Genomic DNA, 25,907 nt, shown 5'->3' on the forward strand with positions numbered 1-25,907 from the left:
AGACACAGCTGTGTATCTTTGGCATATTGATGAGATACAACTCCCAATCTGAAGATAGCTTCTTGAAGTGGCTTCAGGTAGATGCTGAAAAGCATGGAGCAGTACTGAATCTTGTGGACTCCTCAGGCATGCAGGTCTAAAGCTGAACAGCAGTACCCCAGCAGGACTGCCTGGCAAAAAAGGCCACAATGAATGCAAAACAATCCCCCAAGTTCTACAAGAGCCAAACAGCCCACATGGCTGCTATGATCAGTGAGATTGAATGCTGCTCAGCAGAACCAATTGAACTTCCTGGCACAGGACATTCACTAAAGTGACAAAGGCTATTTCTATCCTGGGTATGTGTTTGAACCTTCAAGTTGCCTGTTGACTTATGGCGACCTAGTCAATTTCATAGTTTTCTTATGCAGGGAATGCTTGGAGGTGTTTTGCCAATGCTTTCCTCTGAAATATTGCCTATGGCACCTGGTATACGTTGGTAGTGTCCCATCTAAGGACTAACCAGAGCTGACCTTGAAGAAGACTGAAACATTTTTTGATAGACCAAGCATGTTTTGATCTTCTTCAGTTCTTTTGTGTGGAGTACTGAGATGACATTTCAGACTAGCAAAGGAGTAGTAATGTGTCTTGAGAAAGAGAGGGAGATAGAGTGGAGAAAATTTTACCAGAGGATCATGAATGACAGTAAAGGACCCTTAGCAGTTGCTATTATGTGTGGCCCAATTGGAATTAAATACAGGGAGGCCAGAAGGAATTTGGGGGGGGGGAGTGTTAGTGGTGGTGTTCACAGTGCTTCAGGAGTTTAATCTTAACCTCTGTAAAAAGGCCAGATTTAAACAATGAAGAGTTGGAGGAAGGTGACTAAGGCAATGTAGGACTGGAATACAATGGGAGAAATGGATATCAGTTCCCTACAATTAACCTGTTTTTTCTTCTACAATGGAGGTCAGAGATATGTGCCTCAGCAATTGGATTTGCAAATTAAACCTGTGTTTACCTTTCTGTGACCAAAGATGAGGACAATCTCATCCTTTGATGGCAGCAAAAGAAAAGAGGGTGGCTTCAGAACTCCTGACTTAGTTGTTTATTAATAAATAAATAAATAAATAGTTTATAAATTATAAATGAAATCCTGAAGTTGAGATCATAAAAGAGTGCTGTGGTATTTAATAAGAGCTGCACAAAAATATTAAGAAAAGCTCTGGGTGGGGAATAATATAGTAGGTAGTATTGAAATAAAATCTCTTGAAGCTCTTAGCTTAAAAAAATAAACACAAAACCTTTGGCTTCACTTAAATATAATGATAGTTATGTATTAGAATATAGATTGCATAAAGTAGGAAACACCATGTATGAATTACTCATATTGCTCCTGAGCATTGGTCTAGCTTTTAGATGATTTATGAAGATGGCTAAATCATTTTGTGCTTTTCTATAATGGAACTCTTTAATGAGACTTACAGTGTTCACTGGCTTGCATGTCAGGCCTGGAAATCATACATCGTAGTTCTTGCCAGACCACATTTACTAATTCTTTGCAAATCTTTTGTTATTTTGCCAGCATAATTCAACAGAAGCCAGCATACTTTCTGTGAGCCTATATATCCTGGTTTATAATAGATTTCATGTGTGAAATATATTGGGCAGGCCAAGTAAGATTCAGAGATGAAAAGGCTGAGCTTAATTTGCTGTGTGTGCATGTGCATCTGTGTCTCTGTGTGTATGTTTTTCAGTTATTTCTTTTCTGGAAGTAATTCTGTTCTGTTTATTTCCTGATTCCACACTTATCTGGCCTAGACCAAAGAAGAAGGAGAAAGAAATGACAGAATGGTATAGTACAATGAAAATTATGATGATGACAAATTACCTCAGTTAGTGAGTTTGACAACTAGAGGAAAATTGTTCCTTGGGCATTCTTAAAATAACTTGGCTGCTTGAATTGCAGTGATGTGGTTTTGTAAATACAAAAAGCAGAAATTAATTTTTCTGAGCTGAAAATTCTTTTCCCTGGGAAAAGCTTTTGAACCAGTCTTGTAAGATTTATTCCTTATGCTTCTAGTCAGGCGCAGCCCTAATGTTAGGTAAGGGAGGAATGGGGGTATGTCGTTCTTGGAGGGTAGCAGTTTCTGGTTATTATCACCCTGTGTTTGCAATATTATTTTAAAATTCATTTATACAATTGTAAATTTTATGTATGATGTTGTGTCTAGTTTAGCCCTCAGTTGTAGCTGTTCAAACATTGGGTTGAGAGACATGAGTAAAGATGGCTGGTTTCACAAAACATAAATATGGGTATGAACTTTCTAGGTCTACACTGTACTTAGGGATGACTAAAGTGAATATCTACAAAGTATTGTTGCACTGCAATTCTTGGCATTCCTCATGATTGGCTATGTTGACTGCAGTTGAATAACTCAGGGGCTGGACTTGGCCTACTCTACGGTAATTCATGGAGCTTCAGATTTGCTAGTCACATTCAAGTAAAAGCTAATACTGAGTGAATGTATGGGAAGAATAGGTTTGCGTGACAAAATACACTCCTTTCTTTTTGACTAAACTTGAGAATTGAATGACCTCTGATAGTGTACCCCAGCTCATATGGACATGTAGTTTTTTCTTGTGTCTGAATGATTTGTAGTGGGAAAAAATATGAAATTATATGTTCCTATATACAATTAGTATGCTAACAGTGCAGTCCTCCACATGTCTACCTAAACATAAGTCATATTAAGTTCAGTTTGGCTTACTCTCAGGAATACAGCTTAAAAGGGTATTTGTGTAAGCATTTCTGTGTTGTTGTCGTCATCGTCATCATCATTGTCATCTTTATTTATGCCCTACCTTCTTCCCAAGGTTGGACCTCAAGGCAGTTTACAATTTAAAATGATCACAATGATTAAAATAAAGGGTAGACTTTTTCCGTTTGAGGTTTTATTCTCTTTGTGTACATATGTGTGCTTTTAAGTTGCCTTTTGACTAATTGTGACCCTGTGAATTTCATAATTTTCTTAGGCCAGGAATACGTGGAAATGATTTGCCATTGCCTTCTGCTGAAATATAGCCAACATCACCTGGTATTTATTGGCAGTTTTGCATACGAGTACTAGCTAGGCCTAACTCTGCCTAGCTGCCAAGGTCAGACAGAGGTTGGGCTGTAGTTCAGTGCTAAATCCAGAGTTTGGGAAGGTTATTGTTTTAATTGTATCTCCCAGCATCCCCCAGACTTTATGGTCATTGATTATGTTGGTTGGAGGATTCTGGGAGTGGTGGCTAACATCTTTAAGTTCTTCTTACATCTAGTCTGGAAAGAAACTTAGCATTCCATTTAGATCAATGTTAAAGGAATAGTGAGGATCATTTTGGTGTTCTTAGGCGTGTTACAAATTCGTCAAAGGGGCGTGCTAAGGGCTGAGAAAGGGCGTCACTTCCTGACACCCCTCAACTCTAGTACGGACAGAGTTTGTACAAAATGGCGATGCCCGTCCACACGGGGGCTGCCATTTTGATGTCGCAGACGCATAGCGTCCGGACGTCCCGCGGCAGAAGTGACGCCGTGAGTGCGTGACTAGCGCCTCGTGGTGCCACTTCTGGGGCCCAGAAAGAAGCCCCATTTCGGTGCTTCTTTCTGGCTGCGCCCGGGAACCGCGCGGTTTGGCTGCTGCAGTTCCCAGATGCAGCAACCGGCGGCGGCGGCAGACTGCCCATTTTGGGCGGTCTGTAACGCGCCTCTGACAGATTGTTTTCCAGATTAGGAGAAGGCAAGGTTAAATGCAGACTATGCTATAATTATGTTAGGTCTCCAGTGTAGTTATGGATCACATTCCTGCGATGTCAGTCAAGACATAATAGAGCAAGTATTTGGGTTCTGCTAGTACAAGGAAAGAAGATGGGCCCTGGAAGCCGCCTATTGGATCTTCTGATCAAATGGAACTTCCAAGTTGTCCTACTTCATCTAGTAATCATCCTAGTGGTAATGATGGAACAGTAAAGATTGGGCCAGCAGTGTGTTCAACAAAAAAATAGGTCTACAATTCCAGTGGTGCAGAGAGTAAATCTTTGCAGGTGCATTTTAGTACTGCCATTAATTTTGTTGAGATCCCATTCTTCAGTTAAAAGTGAATCCATCTGTTATATATACCAATTAGTGGAGATGAAGATCAAGGCTGACACTACTTTATGGTAATGAACCCTAATTATCCACCACTACAACCAGTTAAGTGTTGGGGTGGGGAAGATGTCATGCTACTAATCTCACCACTGCTATGTGATTTATGGGGAATTCCTTGTCGATTCCTAGTAAACTTTACTTAAGATGTGAAGCTAGTGGGTTGACAAGCTGCTTTCCATATGCCACCAGGGTGATTGTACACTCACACTGCACAGTTATAACACTATATTTCCTGCTTTACCTGCATCATGGTTCCATCATGGTTGCAGATTAGAGAACGATGTTTAGAATGCTTAGCCAGAGAGCTAGTGCCTTGCCAAACAAAAAATCCCAGTATTCCATAGGATGCAACCATGGCAGTTACAGTGAAATCATAGTGCTATAATAATGTAGTGGGAATGGATCAGCCCAGCAGTAGGTTCTGAATACAGGATACCACAGTTCTGTGGAGAGAAAGTGCCTAGACTTGTCAGCCTGAGTCCTTGATGTCTTGCAATTCTTTATAATGCCCATGCATCCTATATAATTTTTAAAATTGTTGTGTTCCTTATGGGGACTCTAAGGTGAACCTTTTGTGGGGTTTTCTTGGCAGGTTTCTTCAGGGGGGAGGGTTGCCATTGCTACCCTCTGAGGCTGAGAGTGTGTGACTTGCCCAAGTCACCCAGTGGGTTTCATGGCTGAGCCAGGATTCGAAGCCTGTTCTCCAGAGTCATAGTCCAATGCTCAAACCACTGCACCACAGTACAGCTCATCTTTCTTCTAGCGAGCTTTCTTCTATACGCTCTCCTATCTCCACCTTTTCCTCCTACAACCTTGTGATGCAGGCCAGGCCAAGAGAAAGTGAATGATCCACTGTCTCCCCTTAAATTTTACAGCCCAGTGGGGACTACAACCAAGTCTCCCATGATCCAATGCAGAACTTGGTTATGCCATGTAACAGTAATGTTCAGCAACACTACACAAGGAGAAAGTCTGTGAAAACTGGGAAATTGTACTGTAATTTCTGAGGTATCGAAAAGCAAAGTAAGTTCCATGATAGAACCACTAATTCTTGCAAATGAACATGCCAGTGTTAAAAACTAAGGGTTTGACATGGGCTAAAATCAGCCCATGCAATATTCAAAATACTCTTTATTTTAGACAAAACTTTTGAAATGTCTGCATTTCCTTGCTGCCTTTTCAGTGTTAATAAGAATTAGTAATGCACTTTCTTCTAATATATGTCTCCTGTATTGACATTGCATGGATGGAGGTATTAAAAGGATACCGGCAGCTGAACTGTGTGACGTTAAAACCTTGTTACTCCATAGAAATGGAAATGATCTATTCATCCTAAAACAACAACAAAGGGAGGAACAATGAGCACAAAGTTTAAAACAAACTTACAAAGAGGGCTTGCACCCAAAGCCTTTGAACAGTGTCTGGAGTTACAAAGATGCTTTCTGATCAGCTCCTGCCCTGTTGTGTCGGCGCTAATAGGTGTTCCCCATATCGCAGAGCAAAAGCCCTTTCATCTCCTGTCTTTCCTAGAGGGTGTTGTACTCTAAAATAACAGCAGTGCACAATTGAGCAATAACTATCAAGGCACAAGGCATTTCCTGGGGATTCATGACCGAGGGAAAGAGTTCACTGCAGGCCGTTTATCACACATCAGAATTGCCTGTTCCCCCGGAAATGCACCATGCCAGGATCATTAGTGCTGTTATTACCTTTGCATTTGTTTACTTTTTTTTTTAAAGTAGGTTGGGAGAGAAACATAATTTTGTTTCCCTGTGGTTTCTTTGCAACACAACAGGGTCACGGACTCTCAATGGGGAGAGCTGCTGTGCTTCATTATTCCAGAAAATCCGCTTCTTGCAGAAAGATCCAATCAGATGTCTCAATTTTTACTCCAGTTAAGGGTGTAAAAATAATTTATTATGGAAATGGCTCAGTATTGCTGAGAGCCCCCAAGAAGCTAGCTGGAATGGCCATCTGTGTACAGTGTTATTTTTTTTAATTGTGTGTGAATTTTTTGTATTATGTCGGAGAGATCTTTTTATTAGCCTACTGCTGGGTTCTACTACTCTGGTTGGTTTTGCTATGGAATGAATACAAAGTGCCATACTTAAGTCTGTAGAGGAGAAAAATGTGTGATACTGTATTTCTTTTTTTTAAAAAAAGAAAAGAAATTGGCACTGCTCTTTCACATCATAAAGCCTCTTCTTTTATTTCTAGTGTCTAATGTTTTGTTTGCAGCACTGATGCCTAAAACACCTGAAAAGTAAACTCTTAAGTGTAAAGAAACCCCACATGATTTTGGTTAATGTGGAAGGTGCAAAGTTAAGTCACAGTTCTCACAGTAGCCCTGTGAGGTAGGTCATGAGCCCAAAGTCATTCAAGTGAGTTCTCTGGCACACTGAGAGCCTAGTATTAAAATTTGGGTATTAAAATTTTTAAAAATTACCCTTATAGTTTTATATCAAGAAATGTCAGTTCTGTAACTTGACTTCTGAGCGTAGTCATTGCTTCTTTAGTTTTGAGTATCCTTTTTTTTAGGATGGAAACAGTCATTTTATATAGATGTATACATTAGTATGCTTAAGCAACACAGTATTCCTAGAATTCTAAATATTCCTCCCTAAACTGTAAATAGTAAAATTCCATAGGATGGAAACACGGCAGTGAAAGTAGAATAACAATGCTTTAAGTTTGTAATGTGAATGGGCCCCTGGTTATAGGGCTTTCATAAGTCAGAGTAGACTTGAGGGCACATAACAACAACTATTTTTGTTCCTGCTTTCAGGCTAGTTCCTTAATTGTCCATTCTCTTTCTGCTCCAAAACTGTTTTTCCTTGCTCTTTATGAGCTCTTTGTGTTTTGAAAATACTTTAGAACTGAGCTCTGCCCTAGACCACTAAAGTCATGGAATCATGGAACTGTATGATTGGAAGGGAACTCCAGTGAAAATAAAATAACTAAATAAATAAAATAAGTCCAACCCCCTGCTGATGCAGAAAAGTCACAGCCAAAGCTAGTCTAGTCCATTTGCCCTCTCCTCCAACCTATCCACTCTGCCCACCAGGAATGACAGACTTCACCCCATGCTTTGCACAAAGAACAGAGTTTGCCAACCCATCCTAACCCTTCCTCAGAGTCACAAAATTCAGAGGGAGATCAGCTGTAGGGATGCTGTTTTATCAAACAACAAGAACAACGACAAAATGGATACTTTTCATTGAAAATTCCTGATAAGGTTTTTATGAATTGCTTGGCTGTCCATGGTGTGACAATTGCCATCAAGGTAATGCAGTCCTTGCAGCCTAATAAATTTGGCCCTTCTAATATTCAGCGTCTCAAACGTATAGTACTACATTTCTTTTGGCAGCTACAGAGTTTGGAAAGATTAATTCTCTGACACTAAGATATGCTACCTGGGAGATTCCATGAGTTGTGTTTTTTAAAAAGTAACATTTGCAACCCTTGGGGAGCTATAAAATACATGGTTTGATTTTCCAGTGTGCGTGCTATGTCTTTGGTTTTTGGTGCCCTGCTTTATCAGTGTCTTCGCTATTTTTGTGTCTTAGCTATTGTTTGTCCCCCTGTTTCTGATGAGTTTTTTTTTTAAATATAGCTATTGGTGTTAAAACAGACAATGGATTTTAAAGTGTTTTCAGTAATTCCAGTGATTGACTGTACCTTAGCTAGATTTCAAGGGCACTTAGAAAAGATCAAATAGCTTGGAATACTGCAGAAGTTTGGACTTGGGGGGAGCCAAATTACCGTATTTTCCGGCGTATAAGATGACCCCCCAACTTTTCCAGTTAAAATATAGAGTTTGGGATATACTTGCTGTATAAGACTACCCCTCTTCCAACGCAAACCAAATAAAAATTAAAAAAACATCAGATTTGATTTCAATATGGTAAATTTAATTCAAATGCTTATGACATGCAGGTACTTAGCAGGAGAACTTGTTGTATACAAAGCCTGCTTGGATTGGTCAGCTTTCCCTGCCTGCCCAGCCCTCCCTGTCTCCAAGACTATCAGAGCAGTACAGTGGTGCCTCGGGTTACGAAAATAATTCGTTCCGCGGCCGCTTTCGTAACCCGAAAAGCCTTCGTAAGCCGAAAACCCATAGGCGCTAATGGGGAAAAAAGCCGCGGCTCTGCCGCGGCTCCATTTAAAATAGCGCCAGAGTTTTTTCGTAACCCGAAAAAACTTTCGTAACCCGAAACAATAAATCCCTATGAGATTTTTTCGTATCCTGAAAAATTCGTAACCTGGGTATTTCGTATCCCGAGGTACCACTGTATTGCAAACACGGCTCTTTTTTCCATACCCTGGGCATCCCAGATGCCTGCAGCTTGCTCTGCTCTTCAGTTACATATGTGGCCACTGCAGATTTTCCAGTCCGGCTCAGAAGTTTCAGCACCTGCCCTTTAAGATGACATCTGGCGTTTAAGACGACCCCTGACTTTTGAGAAGATTTTCCTGGGTTAAAAAGTAGTCTTATACACCAGAAAATACAGTACCAACAGGGAAGGCAGGTTTCACAGTTGATGAATGAACACTGCCAAGCTGCAAATAATAGTGTGGATCAAACTATGATAACGGACAATGAACCCACACCCAAAGAAAGAGAGATTAATCTTTGAATGGTATTTGAATTTGGAAGATGGGGGATATCAAAATATTGAGTTGAATACCAGTCTGCAATTGTGAGGGATGAATATTTTAGGAGTATTTGGTTTAGCAGTAACATAGGCAAAAGTGAGAACAAAGAATGATGAGAAAAAGTACACATTCTGTTAGCCTTTGCCAATGCTTGACAAACAGCATTCAGTCTGTGTAGAGATTCTGGTTTAATACCAGCACCACCAATCAGGTTTTTCACTGAAATGGGAGCAGTACGACTTTATCAGTTTTTTGTTGTTTAGCAGCAAGATTAATGATAGCACAAAACTGGAGAGATTAAAATCCTTTGTCAATTTTACAGTGGAGAGACAAATTATGGTCTATTGTGCTTTAAAAGCATTGTGTAGGAGCTCTGCATCGGGTACATGGCAATTCAGAGCTTAGAAAAATTACTATGATAGAGTTCCTCTCCAGGATGGCCCTGCAGTTCCAAATTCCTGGGCTCCTGTCACTCTTCTTGCCCCCTTTCTCCCTTAGATATCTACTTGGGATTGGGTACTTGGGCCTCAAAGTTGACCAGTGGTTGTATTGTTCAGTGGGTTTGCTGTGGTAAAGGTAACCAGGCTCTCTATCAAAACTTATCAGGAACAGCCCAAAAAACCCACAAAAAACCATGGATGCCAGCCATGAAAGCCTTCACATTAACTTCCCATTGCCCAAATTTGCATGTGGTAGTCTATCACACAATAACGTTAAACCCCATGATTGCGTTCGGATTGCCATTGGATTATACTTCCAATTTCTCTTGTCTGATAATGTCCAGAGGCAGGACAGGCATCTCTTGGGCATGCTTTGATTGTGTCTTCCTGTATGGCAGGGGGTTGGACTATATTGCCTTTGAAGTCTCTCCCAGCTCTGATCCTATGATTAACTCCTGAAGTCTGCAAGGACAGAAGGTAAGAAACAAGAATGAGAAAGGTAGGGATAGCAATACAGGAAGAGAGAGAGAAGAAGGGGAGGGGAAAGGAGAAGAAGAAGAACTTTTAAAAAACTCAGACAGAACTAGCAAGATTTTTTTGGCTGAGAGCTGGAACTTGGTGGTAGCTCAGTTTTTGTGGTAGGGGCAGGCAACACTGGGGGTGCTACAGAAATGATCATGCAGTGCATGTTACCTATTCCGACTTAAAGATACATGAATACTCTATAAAGACTGTCATTTTTCTTCTTCACTTTTTAGCAAATGATTCCTTGAAAGACCATTCCCACATTTCTTCCCACATTGCCTCTGTGTCAAGCTCTAAAAGATGTGGGAGAAGGCAATGGGTTTGTAAGGACTCCCACTATTAGATGAAGAACACTGAATGTTATTGGAACAGATATCCTTTGCTCACATTCTACCTAAAAGAAGTGGCTGGGACAGTTGGACATTTCCACTGATTCCTCTGAGAGGTTCTGAAAGTGAGCAGAGGACTCACTTGTATACCCTTTCCTGACATGCAGAGTCTGCACAGTAATTGCCCTAAGGCATGCGTTGACTTTTAGTGGATGGTGACATACTCACTGAACAAATCAAACTTAGCAAATGTTTTTTTCTCAAATGTACAGCATTTATGTGTCCACAGTTACAGTTACAGTTACAGTTACAGTATTGAGACACCAGACTAAGAGCTTCCCGCAAAGACAGATTGCCCAGGACTGCACTTTCAGGTGATGGTTTCTGCTACCTCCATGTTGTTTCCTTCACTTACCCTCCCACTTGCATCATCTACTGGTTCACAACTTTAACAGAACTCCCATTCCAAAGATGCCCCAGGCCATTTTGCAGTTTAAGGGAGAAAATCCTACGAATTTCCTCTTAATAAAATAAAATAGCTGCTATTTTGTGCTTTTTCCAGATATGCAGCTTCAATGGACTGTTTTGATAAGGCTGATTATGCCCCTTTGTTGTACCTGCTGTTTTCACCTGGCATCTTGAGATATGGATGATTTTTCTTGATGGGGTGGGTGGGAAAAGGAGGTGAAGCATGAATGGCCCCATATGTGTGAGAGTGAACATATTATGCTTCCTTCCAGTTCATTTAGGATCACTGGATTTTGTTTCAGGCTCTGTATTTCATGGATATTGCCAAGTTGGAAAGCTATCAGAGAATGGCTTAAAGATGCTAAAGTGTCTTGAAGACAAATCCCATGAGGAACAGACAGAAGGAGCTATGTATCCTTAGCCTAGGGCAAGGGAATGAATAAAGGGAAATACAGTGAAACTGATGTGTGTGCTAAAATATTTCAAAGGAACTTAGGCAGATGAAGGAAAACAGTTGCTCTTCCCATCCACAGAGGAAACAGCGAGCAGATTGCCTTTAGTCCTTGTGTGTGGTCAAATGCAACATATGAACCAGAGATCATAGCTTTTGCAAGCAGCAGATTTCACTAGTGCAATAGCATCTTTTTCAGAAGTGCTTGAAAAACCATTATAGATCCCTTTCTGAATGGATCACAGTAAAACTGCGCATGCAAGTCATGCACACAAGAACTGTTCTGATTACTTTGTATGTATAAAAAAGTATAGTTTTTTTTAATCACTATTGAATTGGAAAATTGGAGAATTAATAAAAAAAATCTTATATGGACAGAAAGTTGGAAAGAAGGTTACAGAAGATTAATGTCATATATTTCAAGACTTATTAGACTTATTCTTTTCCCTTTATGCAAATTTAATTCTGAATGGAAGCAGTAATCAGTATCAACATAATTTAGGTCCAAAATGCATCCAGAAAATATATTTCAAAGGCATAGCTTGGCATATCAGATGCTGGCAGAGACCTATACAGATACTTTTTCATTCGGTGGTGAAGCTAACAGTTCAAGGTATTGCAGTGTATATGTGTTGATAATTCTGAAGAAAGGCATGTGAATGTTAAGGTTAGTGGTATATACTTACTGTTTTTGGTTACAAATTTAGGTTAATTAATTGGTTAGTTTTGGCCTGTCTGTAACAGGCCAAAACTTTAGATTGAAGTTGCCCTTACTAATTTTAAAAAATAATAATATAAGAACTTAGAAAAAATTAAATGACAGAACTTAGTTTGGAAAAGGCATTCTTTCCTTCATCAAAAGCCAAGAAAAATGTGTGTCATCTCCTTCAAAAGTATTGTTCTATTCATAAGCAAATTATATCCCAATATAATTAACCTCATAAATATGATTAATTCATAAAGATTTCTTTATTTCCTTATTCTTTTGTTATCTTTATTTCTAGCCTTTTCTCCAATGATTTCAAGCTTTAACATGGGATAGAGATCTAGTGGGCTGACACAAGTATGTTGAATTCCAGTTCCTGTCATCCCTCACTATTGGCAATGCTGGCTGGAACTGATGAACGTCAAAGTCTAAATATCACATTCTTGGTACTCTGGATTTGGAATGTGCCAGATACCCATGTAATCCCTCTTGCCATTCCCTTTCTTCTTCTGGGCTGAATCCACACCAGCAAAATAATCCTGATTGAGTGCACAGTATTTTGCCCAGATTTCATTCTGCTTATGCAACACTGACACCTAAAAATCTGGGCTCAAATTGTATTGCTCAACACACATTTTCCCCAGCCAAATTCAAATCGGTACAAAAAGGTGTGTCCTTCCCATTTGCTTTATTCCCCTTCCCAGCATGCATAAACCTATCAACCAATAGCTGTTCTTGGTTTTCTAATAGTCTTACCACCCACCTTGCAATCTCATTGGATGGCTTCACCATCCAATACACTTCCTCCCGCTTTGCACCCCAGTGAGTCAGCGAGGGAACTTTAAATGTCTCCCAACACATGTAGCCCCAAGAAGGAGAAAGAAAAAAATAAAATGTTTCTTCCCTCACTTTCCTTTCTACTCGGACTCCTTAATTGAATTAAGATTAGTGTCTACAGAACAAACTTCTTGATTTGGTTGGCGTTAATTCCCCTGCTCCCTTCTGCTGTCTGACTCCTCAGACTTCTGGTGGCCAGCAATAGCATTTACATTTCTATACTGCTTCATAGTGAACTCAGTACACCCTAAGCGGTTTACAACATGTAAGCCAATTGCCCCCAACAAGCTGGGTACTCATTTTACCGACCTACGAAAGTATGGAAGGCTGAGTCAACCTTGGAGCTCTGGGATCGAACTCACAACCTTGTGGCTGCACCTTCAGCATTTAACCACTGCACCACCAGGGATCTTTTTCAGAAGTAGGGAGAGCAACCCACTGGCTTTGATGTGAGATGGAAACAAACTTTGGATTTGAATGCTGAGTAAAGTTCTCTTTTTTCCTTTCTGTTGGTTTGATTTATTAACATGTGCATCCACTGAAAAGGAGCAAAAAAAGGCAAAACGTTTGCAGGATGGAGGATGCCACCCACCAATCTGCTCCCCCCCCCAAACTAATCCACCAGTGCCACACAATCCAGTTTGACACATGTTGCAAAACAAGTTTCTCCTGGAAACTACAAAGCAAAAAGTGCATTTTTCTAAATCACATTAAAGCCTAAAAGATGTGCATTCGCAGTGAAAACAGTTGTACTATATGCTGTGTGATTGGAATCAAGGTAGATACGGATTTTTTGCTAGTGTGGATCCAATCCTAATTTGCTACCAGACTTCCTGGTTTACTCATTTTTAGTTTAGTGTGTTTTCTGAACTACTGTAGTTTGAATATTGCTTTGAAAACTGGTTTGCAAACTAGGACTGCACTGCTAGTGTCTAATCCTGACTTTCAGGCAGAATTTTGTAGCCACGATTCCTAGTTTGGATAATATAGGAATATGCAGTTTAACAAGACAGGAACATTTGGATGATGTCAGATATATGAGAGGAAGGGAAAAGAAGAAGGGGGGAATATTTGCCCAGCTCGTTCCTGACCCCCCCAAATTGTGACTTGTTGGCCGGAATTTGATTTCTGAACCACTCATTGAAAATGGTAAAGAATGGTGGGTAACCCAAAGTTTGCTGCAAGTTGATATATTTGTGTAAAATGGAGTCTAGAATGATAATGATATGTTGATTCAATTTCAAACAACATGAAAGAAATGTGTAACTTTTCAGACTCTTTCCTCCTCCCCCCCCCCATGTAAAATAGTACTAAGGACTTAATTGATACTATGGAGAAAGAGAGTATAAACATTTGTGTTCCTGTTTTTTTCATACTTTTTAATTTGCTGTAATATCTGTAGAGACTATAGAAATGTAATTGAGAGTGCAATCCTATGCACATCTACTCTGAAGTCTCAATAAAATGGACATTACTCTCAGGTAACAAGGTGTAAGATTGCAACCCAAAACTCATCAGAATAATAGGCTGTTTATTCAGTGTATGTTTATTTACATATTGCTAAAATCAAGTAAAAGTATTTATGGCTGTAGCTGAAACTTCAGTTTTTTAGTATACCTTAGTGGATCTTAGGTTGTAGTAGACCTTGTGGTAACAAGAAACAGCTTATTGTTAACATCTCATAAACTGGCTAAATTGACACAAAATATAAAAATACCCAGTGTCAAAATAGAAAGTTAAAAGCTGCCAGGTTGATGGTCATGATGTGATTTGCCAGACTTTGTCCTTCACACCATCTTATTTTACTCTTAAAAAAGACATCTGGAAAATGCAGGTTGCCATTCTGTATTGCTTTTAGCATCTTTCCTTAGTGTGGTATTTGGGGAATACAGAAATCTAGTATTATTTACATTTGTTTTTGTTTCTGTGGGGTAAATTGATTTATCGTTTCACCAGTTATTTTTTATATATCTATTTATGATCCTTCCTTACTATAGAAGATTTGAGATTTATTCCTTCCAACCACCCCTCACCCGCAGTATGTGGATTCTTGAGATGAATTGTTCTCCCTACTTTTTGAGAATAATGTTCTTGCAAATGGGGGTGGAGAAGTGCCATTTTCACTCAACATATAATCAGATTAAGTTTCAGTAGCTGTCAACATTAGTTACACTGGAATTGTATTCCTCGATCTGCCTGTTCGTTAAAAGGACTTAACTCAATAGGCATTCCTGAAAGCTTTATCTTTACAGTTTTTGCAATGGTCCCCCTAAAGTGTTTTCACAACCTCTGAAACGGATGCTTAATGTGGCGATTACTTTTCTAATGCCCAGTATGCTGATTATTCTCTCCCCCCCAGTATAAAAATATTGCTACAGTGATTTCATTAAGTCATTCCTTTTATGGAATGAGCTTCACGGGGGCGCTGTCAGTTCATTTCTCTGCATGGATAGATATTTGATTCTCCCACTTGGCAAAGGCATCTGCAGCTTTGCTTGTAATTTTGTATACTTTATGAAACTCTCTCTGGCATCTACTTCCTTGATTTTGAATATAAAGCAGATGTGTAATTCTAACATAGCCCTCCGTACCCCTTCCTCCCAGCCCTTGGTCAAATCTTGGTTTGACCTTTTACTTGAGGTCTTGCAGTTTCTGAAAGAATCTATTTTCCAGGCAGCTTTACTACTTATCCTTCTCTGTATCCACAACCATCATAGTACAGACTTAAACAGTATATAACAATAGCAAATAACTAATCTGAGAAAAATCTTGGAGATATGATAGTCACGTTTGAAAAGCTGGAATTCCTGAAGGGAATCTTGGTGCATTACTGTCAAGATCAGACCACAGAAAAATCCATTGAAGTCTTCATTACAATGGCTTGATCCCTGCAGAGATTCCTGGGGATATATATATGTGTGTGTGTGTCAGAAAACTAGGAGAATGTCTTCTGGGGGAGAGGAACTGTTAGATTTACTCATTGCAGTTCTGAGTACTGTGGTCATAGACGGCTACCATGGCCACTGCATTAGATTGGCAAATAGTCAATTTCTTTGTGCTCTTTGAAAGGTTTGAATATTTTTGGTATGGAATGAAGGAACTGACATTATCTCCAGGTGTCACTGTTTCTAATTTCTATTATTTCTATTTCTAATATTGTGTACTTAGCCTCTTCAGTTGGAATATGAAAACTAATCTTCATCAGCAAAATACTAGCATGAGGAAAGCAGCAGCAAGCACATCTTTTAAAAAACATTTCTGTTTTTGTTTCATCTCTCTGAAGAGTGCTTGGGTAACGTAACAGTCATTTTAAAAGTTTGGCCCATGGATTTACATGAAACGAAGGAATTCATTGAAGCTGCTTAGATTGTAATGTTAGCGGCTAAGAATTGTTTTACCAAACTAGCAGAAATGAATGTTAATGAAGACATTTAGAAGTTGTTGTTGTGTGCCTTCAAGTTGTTTCCAACTTATAGTGACTCTCAAGGGGTTTTCTTCGAAAGATTTGTTCAGAGGAGGTTTGTCATTGCCTTTCCCTGAGGCTGAGAGCATGTAACTTGCCCAAGGTCATCCAGTGGGTTTCATGGCTGAGCCAGGAATCAAATAGTCATAGTCCAACTCTTAAACCACTATACCACAATGGCTTAAAATAAATTTAAAAGACCTTAAGATAAATTTGGTTTGGGTATTAGCGGTTTGTCCCATATTGTTCCCAGAGATTTAGTACAAAACAGGTAAGATTACATATTTGCATTCTTGATTATAAATTTTACTCAGAGCTTCCTAAGTTACTTAAAAGCAAACATTTTTATTTAATTTTATCCTATACCTCATTGCATTTTTAAAAAATAAATAATTAACCTATTGTTGTTGCTTGGTTCAATGTTGGAAAAGGAGCTGCTACACTGCTTGTTACTTTTCTGTGGCTTTCACTAACTTTTTTGAGAGAGAATATAAAAACCAGAGAGAGAGAGAGAGAGAGGCATAAAACTTGAAAAATTCCTGACAAGATGCCTGTAAAAGTATGTTTAAAACAACCTTTTAAAAATAATTAAATATTACAACAACAAAATAACTAATGATATTACTTTGGAAATGTAAGTTGGTTACATAGGAGTTTATCACACAAGCGAGATTCCGCGGGAAAATGGCAGTTAAACGAGATTTAAACTAAACCCCCGGAAATGCCCAAAGTTTATCACACGACATCTCAGTTAACATGAAATAATGCAAAGTTAATGCGAACGCAAAGTAGAGAAAACCGGCAGCTTTTTACTTTCGGAACAACCCAAAAGTAAAAAAGCTGTTGTTTTTCTCTGCTTTGCATTTGGATTAACTTCGGGTTATTTCGCTTGGACAGTCCCCTAGCTAACTGAATTTGCAAGTTTGGTTTAAATTTGAATGTACTTTAAATCGCATTTAACTGCTGTTTTCCCACGGGATTTCCCCTAGTGTGATAAAGGCCATAGTTGGAACCCTTACCCTCAAAACTGGGTACAAGTACAGTGCGCCCACATCATACGTGGTTTTCAGCGTACACACTGGGAGAAGGGGTGGTGCTTCCCATAGGGAACAATGGAGCGTGCGCCCATGGGGCACGCTCCGACACACCACCACATGCATGAACCCCATTCAGTTAAATGGGGCTCATGCGTAGGCGGAATTTGCTTTACATGGGGGAGTCCGAAACAGATCCCGTGTGTAAAGTAAGGGCGCACTGTAGTTACATTACATGTAATCTATTACTTCTGAACTCTGCCTTTGCTCCACCACTTCAGCTGTTTTTGGCAGGTATATCTTTCTCAGATTGTTCCTTCAGGAGTCGCTATCCTTTTGTCCTTACACCTGTCACTGCTTCTCAGAACTCCTAGGTGCTACTACCACCTTTTCTTCAAAGCCCACCTTTTCCATAAATCCATTGGGTCCACTGCCCTACTCTAACCAAGCCTAAGAAAATGTGACCACAGTAATTGAATACTAGGTTTCCTTTCATTTAAATTTCCCTCTGTTTTGTATCAATGCTGAATTAAAGCCCTTAGACCAAAAAAAAAAAAAAAAGTCCCCTTGTGCATTGTAAAGTGTCATGCACTTTGATGGTGCTGTGTAAAGAAGTATAGAACTACATTTAAAGATCATTGACTGTTGACATTCTTCATCTTCTTCATATGCTGTGCGCTTCTGGACCTGCCACCAAAGTTGGCCAGCTGCCTGCCCTCCCCTCCAAATGCCCATTTGTTATGGGTGTTTGCAGTGAAGAAACCTTGGTACAAGTTGTTAAAGTTTGCCACTATGCAAAATTTTGTACAGAGGCCTTAATGAAGAGTAGTTTAATTCTCCTCTTTATAGGGAGCAGCAATTTCTTTAATACTTTTCATTTTCTTTCTTACTACTTGGTGGCTGCCCTAGACTTTGGAATTCCTTCCCACTCTTTGCTGTCCTTTCATTGGCAGGCAAAGACTTTTATTATTCATACAGGCTTTTAGAAATGAAGACTTGGAAAAGGCTTGTAAGAGGGTGCTGTATTGTTTTAAGCTGCTTTTAAATCCTTAATGACTGTGTTTTACATTGCTATTGTTAATAGTTTGATTCTATTTTAATACTGCCATTTTTCTGTACTCTTAACTATATTATAATCTTTTTAATTTGCAAGCTGTCTTGCATCCACATCTTGGCAAGAAGGTGTGGCATCAATAAAGACACTACAACTACGAAGAGTATTTTTAAACAACAAGTACTATAATAATCGAATCAAGTATTTTGAAAGGTGTGTGTTACATGTAGTCCATTTCCTGTTCTCTCCAGTTCTTTGAATAGATGACATCTATCTATATCCCAAAATGGTTTTGCAATTCATTTTATATATTTCAAAGTTGCTTTTGCCATGTGGACTATGTTTAAATGCACATCCATATGCACACTGTTCTTCAAGAAACACTACTGTTTCTTGGTTACACATTATTAACTATGTGGCATATTCATTTCTGACCATGTAATGCAATCTACTGGTTATTAAGTGAATATATGCTGTTATATTTAATGAAGAACCCAATATTTCTGTGTTTAAAATCAGTTGAGTTCATAAATGGTACTAGTATCATTTGACATCTAATAATGCATTGTCTAGAGGTACATTTCAAGTCTCCAAATTGTTATTTTCCTTGAATTCCATCCTTATAGCCCTCTGGAGGCTCATCTTGAAAGCAAACTGCTTCAGCTTTGCCTTATTAAGCAATAATTCTAAGTTAACTAGGTACATGCATTGGAAGAAGTTTTGTTAGGTTAAAAAACTACTTCCTTTTTAAAATGACATCAGATATCTCTTTAAAAAATAAAAAAATATTTTTCAGAATCAAAAAATGTAAGGGCAGCAAGATTTCATGGGGATATCTGTAATAGATATTAATCTAATATCTTTATTATAGCTTAGTCTTGAGTCCATAGCAGCCAGTTAATGGGTTACTGTATATACTTGTGTATAAGTCATCCTCGTGTATAAGTTAAGGGCAGGTTTTGGGGGCAAAATCACCCATGGATAAGTCGAGGGTCAGACTCAGTGGCATGTAACAAAGGATCTAAACGGAGGGGGGGAAACACCACTTTGCTCCCTCCTTCTCCTTCTCTGGACCTCTCCCAAGGGTCACAGTCTGGGTATGCAAAATGTGGATACAGACCTCCAATTTCCCTCCTTTCCCCACAACTTTCCCCAAGGCTGATGGCTTGCAAAAAGGGGGACACAGACCTCGGATTTCTCTCCTCTCCTCCCTCCCTTCTCCACAGCTTTCTCAAGGCTCACGGAGAAATATTTCTGTGTATTGACCCATATATACGTCTACCTAGGATTTTGGAACCCATTTTTGGGCTTAAATTTTTTGACTTATAGGTGAGTATCTACGGTATAGAATTATGTTTTCTAAAAATGGTGAATTTTGTCAGGGATGGGATGCAAGACACTTTACAGAAATTTAAAAGAAGATTAAATTAAAATCTTACTTTACAAAGGTAATAAAGAATTAAATAACAGTATTATCAAAACCATGATTAAAGCAGTTAAAACACATTGAAAATATAATTAATGATAAAAATTTTTTTTAAAAATAAAATAGAATGAAATGGAACAGAAACTGTTTTCAAAGATTGCTCTTGTGCCTTTCCAAAGCTCTGAAAAGCAGTGAAAGCTTTTCTACTGTTTTTATGGGAATGCTGATGAAATGTTGGTCTCAACTGAATTTTCATAGATTTATGTCCTCCGCCCCATGGTATTGTGGTAACTCAGTGTTTTGGTTCAGTCCTGAGACCTAATTTTTATACTAAAAGTGTCTCATTCATCGAGCTTCAGTTTTCATAAGAGCATAATCATGAATCACCATGGATATTAACTGGATTGCGTTTCTTACATTTTCGTGTCATAAAAACAGGACCTTAGCTGCATTTATTCCTCTAGCCAGGGCCAATTTCAAGCTATGATGTGTTTGCCAGACATGTGATAATAATTTATTGAAGGAGTTTCACACTTATTTCTCAAGCAAGGTCCCAAACCATGTGATGACAACAACCTTGCTAAAGCTGAACAGGCCTGGATTTTTCTATCTTGACACATTTACTGGAGTGGGGCAGGAAGAATTTAAGTGGGAATTGTCCACTTTTACCAGGGACAAAATGTGGAACAAATTCAAGACCAAACTGTAGGACAACTGCAGGACAAATTCAGCCCAAAATATAGGACATTGAAGAAAAATGATGGACCTTAAATGTCCTACATTTTGGGTTGAGTTTTGTCCTGCAGTTGTCCTACAGTTTGGTCTCGAATTTGTCCTACATTTTGTCCCTGGTAAAAGTGGACAATTATGGCAACCCTAGGTGAAACACATTGGATCCTATGTAGATTTTGTTCACTTAAGAAATATACCTTTTTTGTGTGTCTTTAGAACATTGCATACCTGATTCACAATTATAATCCTAAATGTGTAGTGGTAGACATTAGAATATCACTAAGAAATTTATTGAGTTTGAAGCTTATTTAGATCCGGATGTTAATTTTTGGTCCACCATAAATACACAGGGAAATGGACTGTGCATGCGTCATGACTTTAGCTATCCTCTGTTAATGGTACCTTTTGTTTCTCTTCCAGGTTGTTTGCATTCGCTCTACATGGAATGCACTCTCAACAAAGTTGAGTTGCGACACTCGGCCACTCATTTTAAAAACACTGAGCGAACTGTTTTCCCTTGTTCCATCATTAATGGTGAATTCAAATGAGTATGAGGTATGTGTGTTGGCTAAAGGGTGCTCAGGGATTTTTTTTAAAAAAAATTGTCCATGTTTTAAAGCAAACTGACCATATTCACATTTTCTGAACCAATGGATAGATAAATACAGTTATCCAGATTTTCCAAATTTTGCCATTAAATTCATGGATTAAAAAAATTATGTACAAAATGTGTATCTTATGGGTAAAACTTATAAAAATATATGTTTGGAGAAAGGAAGGTCAAATATACTGTAATGGATACATTTCTATATCCCTCCCCCCACATCACAGATGGATGGGGAAATGAAATGGACTGAAATTGACATGATGGAGTGAACTCCTGTCACTAGTCCCAGCTTCTGCCAACCCAGCAGTTCAAAAGCATGTAAAAGTGCAAATAGATAAATAAGTACCACTTTGGAGGGAAGGTAACAGTGTTCCATGCGCCTCAGCATTTAGTCATGCTGGTCACATGACTGCAGAATTGTCTTTGACAACACTGGCTCCCTCGGCTTGGTAATAGGGATGAGCACTTCCCCCTACGGTTAGTCATGACTTGGCAATCATGTCAAAAGGGAAACCTTTACCTTTATTAGGGAAAAGGTGGGATATAAATGAATAAAACCACAGTTGTACTGTATCATCATCATCATCATCATCAATAATCTCTTTTTTTGACTGGACCTTTTGCTAACATGTGAGACATTTATGTGTTCAGTTGAAATGGTGTTCACTAAATTTGATATTATCATGTTCCTGTTTATGCTAATGATGCTACGGATATGAAAAAGTGGCTGTTTTACAGTGTAAGCCTTTACATTTTTACTCAGAATTAAGTTTCATTGCATTCAGTGGGATTTCCTCCCATGGCAAGGCGTATAGGGTTGAAGCCTTATTGCCATGTGCTTTTGCTGGCTTTCAGTTGTGGCACTTGGGTAGCTGGGTAGGAAATCATTGTTGCTCATTTCTGGTTTTCTCTTTGTACCAAGCAGTCACTGCATGCTTAACACAATTGTGCTCCTTTCTCATTTCAGTGAGGATAATGTCTTAATAAATGACTTGTGCAGTTAAGTCTCTTAGTGTCATCAAGACTACAACAATGTAAATGGTCTATGAATTTCATCTTTAGGAGCACTAAAAGGTCAATTTTCTTCCCAATGCTGAAATGGCACTTCTGTGCATTTTTATTGTATGTCGTTGAATATTGGTTCTTGAGTGTAATTTCTGACCTTTCATATCCCTCTATTAGTATACTAAGGTCCACTGGTCTGCCATTTGGACCCGGTTAAATTGTTTGTACCGTTCTGGTTACTGCATATTGAGTTCTAAAGCCCCTTGGAGATATTCGATTCTTACCCTCATTCTGAAGAAACTATTAATCCATAAAGGCCTATTTGCTTTCTTCTCCAAGAAAAGTAGACTAGGCTGAGGTATTCTTTACTTGGATTTTCTGTTCTATTGCATTGGTGAAAAAAGAAGACACATATTCTTGATTTCCTTTCTTGATCTCCATCTCTCCCAAATTTTACAGAAATTTAAAGCTCAAGTTGTTAGCTTCCTGTGGAACCATACACAGAACAAGGTGAGGAAATAACAACTGTGTGTTGCTTAAATTGGATATTACTGATGTCATGAGAGTTTGCAGTGCCTCTTTGGTACGCTGTAGCAAGAACATCCCAGTTGTCTTGGGAAGAGATTCATCTGAGCTAAACTTCAGTGAGTCCAGAATGCTGCAGCCACAATGTTGACCGGGGCCAGTTATAGAGACCATACAACTCCCTCGTTGAAACAACTGCACCAGCTACCAGTTTGTTTCTGGGCACAATTCAAACACCCTATACAGCTTAGGTCCAGATTATTTAAGGAGCTGTATCTCTCCATGTCAACCTGCTAGAACACTAAGATCTTCTCTTGGTCCCACCACCATCACAGGCTCTTTTGGTGAGGACACAAGAGACAGCCTTCTCAATGGCTGCTCCCACACTTTGGAACTCATTTCTGCGGGAAGCTAGGCTGACCTGCTCCCCTTGCTTTTTATCAGCAAGCTCTAAGACATTCCTATTTAAGCAGGCATTCCACATACAATTATACTAGGGTAGCTTTTATAAAATATCAGTGTTTTAATTATGTCTTTTAACTTTTTTATATTTTTAATGTAATTTTATGATACTTTTAGAAGATTTTAATTGTTTTGAATTTAATTGTGATTCTTAAACATGTTTTTTCTCTTTGAGCTGCCCTGAGTCCCTTCTGGGAGAAAGGCAGCATACAAATGAAATAAATAAATAAATAAATAAATAAATAAATAAATAATGTTTATGAATTGTTTATGAATTGAATTGCAACATTATTCCTTGCATGTACTAACTGCTATGCATCCACAAGGATCAGGGAAGCCTACCAATTAGGAATCATTGTTTCTATCTGCTGTTTTTCTTGAATTTAAGTGTAGAGGCTATAGACCCTCACTTTGCTTTTCTCTAATCTCACATACTACACCTAAACATTTGAGTGACAGTGATATTTTCCTTCTTTAGGATCCTGTTGTAGCCACTGCTGCATACAAATCTCTGTCTGAATTTGGTTCAGAAGAACATACCATCCTTCATCTTCCTGAACAGGTAAACCTTACTCCTTTTAAACATGAATGCTGAGTTAATATTTGTTAGGGAAAAAGAGAGAAAAGTAAAAGGGCGGGATAATGTGGAAACAGAAGCCCTATATGGAAATTCAGTCACTCGGGCATTTTATGAGAAACAGAGCTGCACTTGCTGGGCTGGTCCTTTTGTGGTGAATCCCAATTACTAGACCTACAGTCCTCCACATGTGGAAGGGATAAAACTTGAAGCAGGCCACCTGCTCAAAATGCAATTTAGATCTCTCAAATGTCTAGGGTTCCTTCCCCTGCCCTAATTTTCAGGCTCCTCAGGTGTTTTTAGGAAACATGTACACACTCCCTACTTCAGAACTTCCTGGCCCATGGATGGAAAGCATTGAAGCCAAGGCCATTGGAGACGTGATAGAAGGAATGTAGCCAACAAGTGGAAATGGTCAGATGCCCATTTCTGGTTTTTATTTTGGGGGCTTTAGGAGAGAGTCCAGAGCAGTCTGTTTCAAACAAAAGCATTGATCCTGGAGGCTTTTTAAACGGGAAATCTGTGGTTGTTTTTGAAAGGTATGGGTAAGGAAGGACGTGCATTTTCCCCATTCCTAGATGATGCTCTTGCTCAGAATTTACAATTTTATTTTTCACCAATGTCCAAATCTTTCAGTCCATACTGAACTCATGAGTCAAAAGACTTTCTGTGCAATTTGTTTTGGAAACACTGGATACTATTGATGAAGACAATGGTCCGTATACTGATCCAAACATATTTTTCTTCCCCAAAACCTGTATTTCTTCATGTAGTGAATTTCTTGCCACAGGCAAATGTGGTTTGCAGTTTTGTATGGAATCTCTGTGCATTTTTCATGGCTATTTTGTTTTTAAAGGCAAGGCCAGAAAAGGACCAACAGGAAGAGGAAGACATAAATGAAGAGGAAGGTGAAGAAGAAGAAATAGATCTCTCTGTTCCTGGTGCCTCATATATCAAACTATTATTGCTCACCTCTTCTCCTGTTTTGCCAGGTATGTTATATTAAGAATTTCTAGTCAGGCACTTTATATCATTATTTCACTTGCAAATAGTTCCTTAAAACTAATACTAGCAGGACAACCTAAGTTGTACTTAGTAACAGAACAGTGAAGTGCTTAAAGATTTGGTGTGGGACTAGGGAGATCTAGACTCAAGTCTTTGATAAACTGTGAAGTTCACTTATGGGATTTTGGATTATTCACCATCTCTCATCTTTGTCTATCCCACAGAGTTATTGTGAAAATAAAAGTAGAAGGAAAGTCATGTATACTCTCTTCAGCTCATTTGAGGAAAGCAGAGGATATAAATAAAGTTAGATCAGTGGTTCTTAACTGATGATCGACGTACCCCCAGGGGACCACAATGTCCTCACAAAGGGATTGCAAAGGGTTGAAGGTTGCTCAGACCACATCCTCTCTGCAAAGGAGCAGCCACGTGACAAGAAACAAGGCATGGCTGGCTTTACCTGCATGCTTCCATTCAGGAAGAAGCAGGAGAAAAGTCTTTCCTTCTCCTTCGTCTCCTCTGAGGGAAGGTTTAATGGGCAGTGTAATTGTCAATGGTCAAGTGTTCAGGTGTTATTATTATTAGGCTTTTAAATCTTTAGTTAAGTCTTGGGGATCCTCAGCACCAAAAGATATTTAAAAGGTGTCAATGGTAAAGAAAAGGTTAAGAACCACTGAATTAGATCATTGATGTTGTGAACAAATCTGAAGTTGGAGAACTGATGTTTCTGGGCTTTGGACAGTTGGAAAGAAGAGTAACTACCACATTTGTTCCATGTATATGTATCCAGCTTGATTGAACAGATTGCCAGAATGGAGACCTTGAGCCAGTCCAGTACTTCATTGTCAGTAAATGACTGGTACTGAGATTTTCTGAATTTAACAGGCCCATAAATTGTAGGTACGGATGAATTTTGCTTTCTATTCTTTGTACAGCTCTCTCTCTCTCTCTCTCTGTCTGTCTCTCTCTATATATATATAGTCAGCCCTCCGTATCCACTGATTTTTTATCCATGAACTCAAGTATCCATGGCTTGAAAATATTCAAAAAATATATAAAAAGCAAAGTTTGATTTTGCCATTTTATAGAATGGACACCATTTTACTTCAATTGTATTTAATGGGACTTGAGCATCCACGGTTTTTGTTATCCATAGGGGGTCCTGGAACCAAACCCCAGCAGATACCAAGGACCCACAGTATATATATATTCTACAGATCAATGAAATACCAACATTTATTTGTCACTGTCAAAGAATCACAGCAGAAATATCAAATATAATGAACTTGGGCAAAATATTTCAAAAATATATTGTCCAAAATGCTGCTAAGAGACTTTTCTTTTTTCCTTTTAAATTGTTCATCACCTTAGCTTAAGAAAGGGTCTTAACTCCCAGTCTGAAGTTACTAAGCTGTGAGAGTTGTCCTGCCTGTGTAA

The 25,907-nt window shown here is 38.8% G+C and overlaps 1 protein-coding gene across 1 annotated transcript in view; it reads left to right on the plus strand.

Moving 5' to 3' along the window:
• FOCAD (focadhesin) overlaps positions 1–25,907 on the plus strand; it is a 148,216-nt gene that overhangs the window by 50,654 nt on the left and 71,655 nt on the right. Inside the window, exons 13-16 of the mRNA XM_042447659.1 lie at positions 20,710–20,844; positions 22,361–22,411; positions 23,367–23,450; positions 24,322–24,457. Of these exons, the coding sequence (XP_042303593.1) occupies positions 20,710–20,844; positions 22,361–22,411; positions 23,367–23,450; positions 24,322–24,457 (406 nt within the window). The remainder of the gene's footprint in view (positions 1–20,709; positions 20,845–22,360; positions 22,412–23,366; positions 23,451–24,321; positions 24,458–25,907) is intronic.

Source organism: Sceloporus undulatus, chromosome 2 (assembly GCF_019175285.1).
Source record: "Sceloporus undulatus isolate JIND9_A2432 ecotype Alabama chromosome 2, SceUnd_v1.1, whole genome shotgun sequence".
Taxonomy (NCBI): Eukaryota; Metazoa; Chordata; class Lepidosauria; order Squamata; family Phrynosomatidae; genus Sceloporus; species Sceloporus undulatus.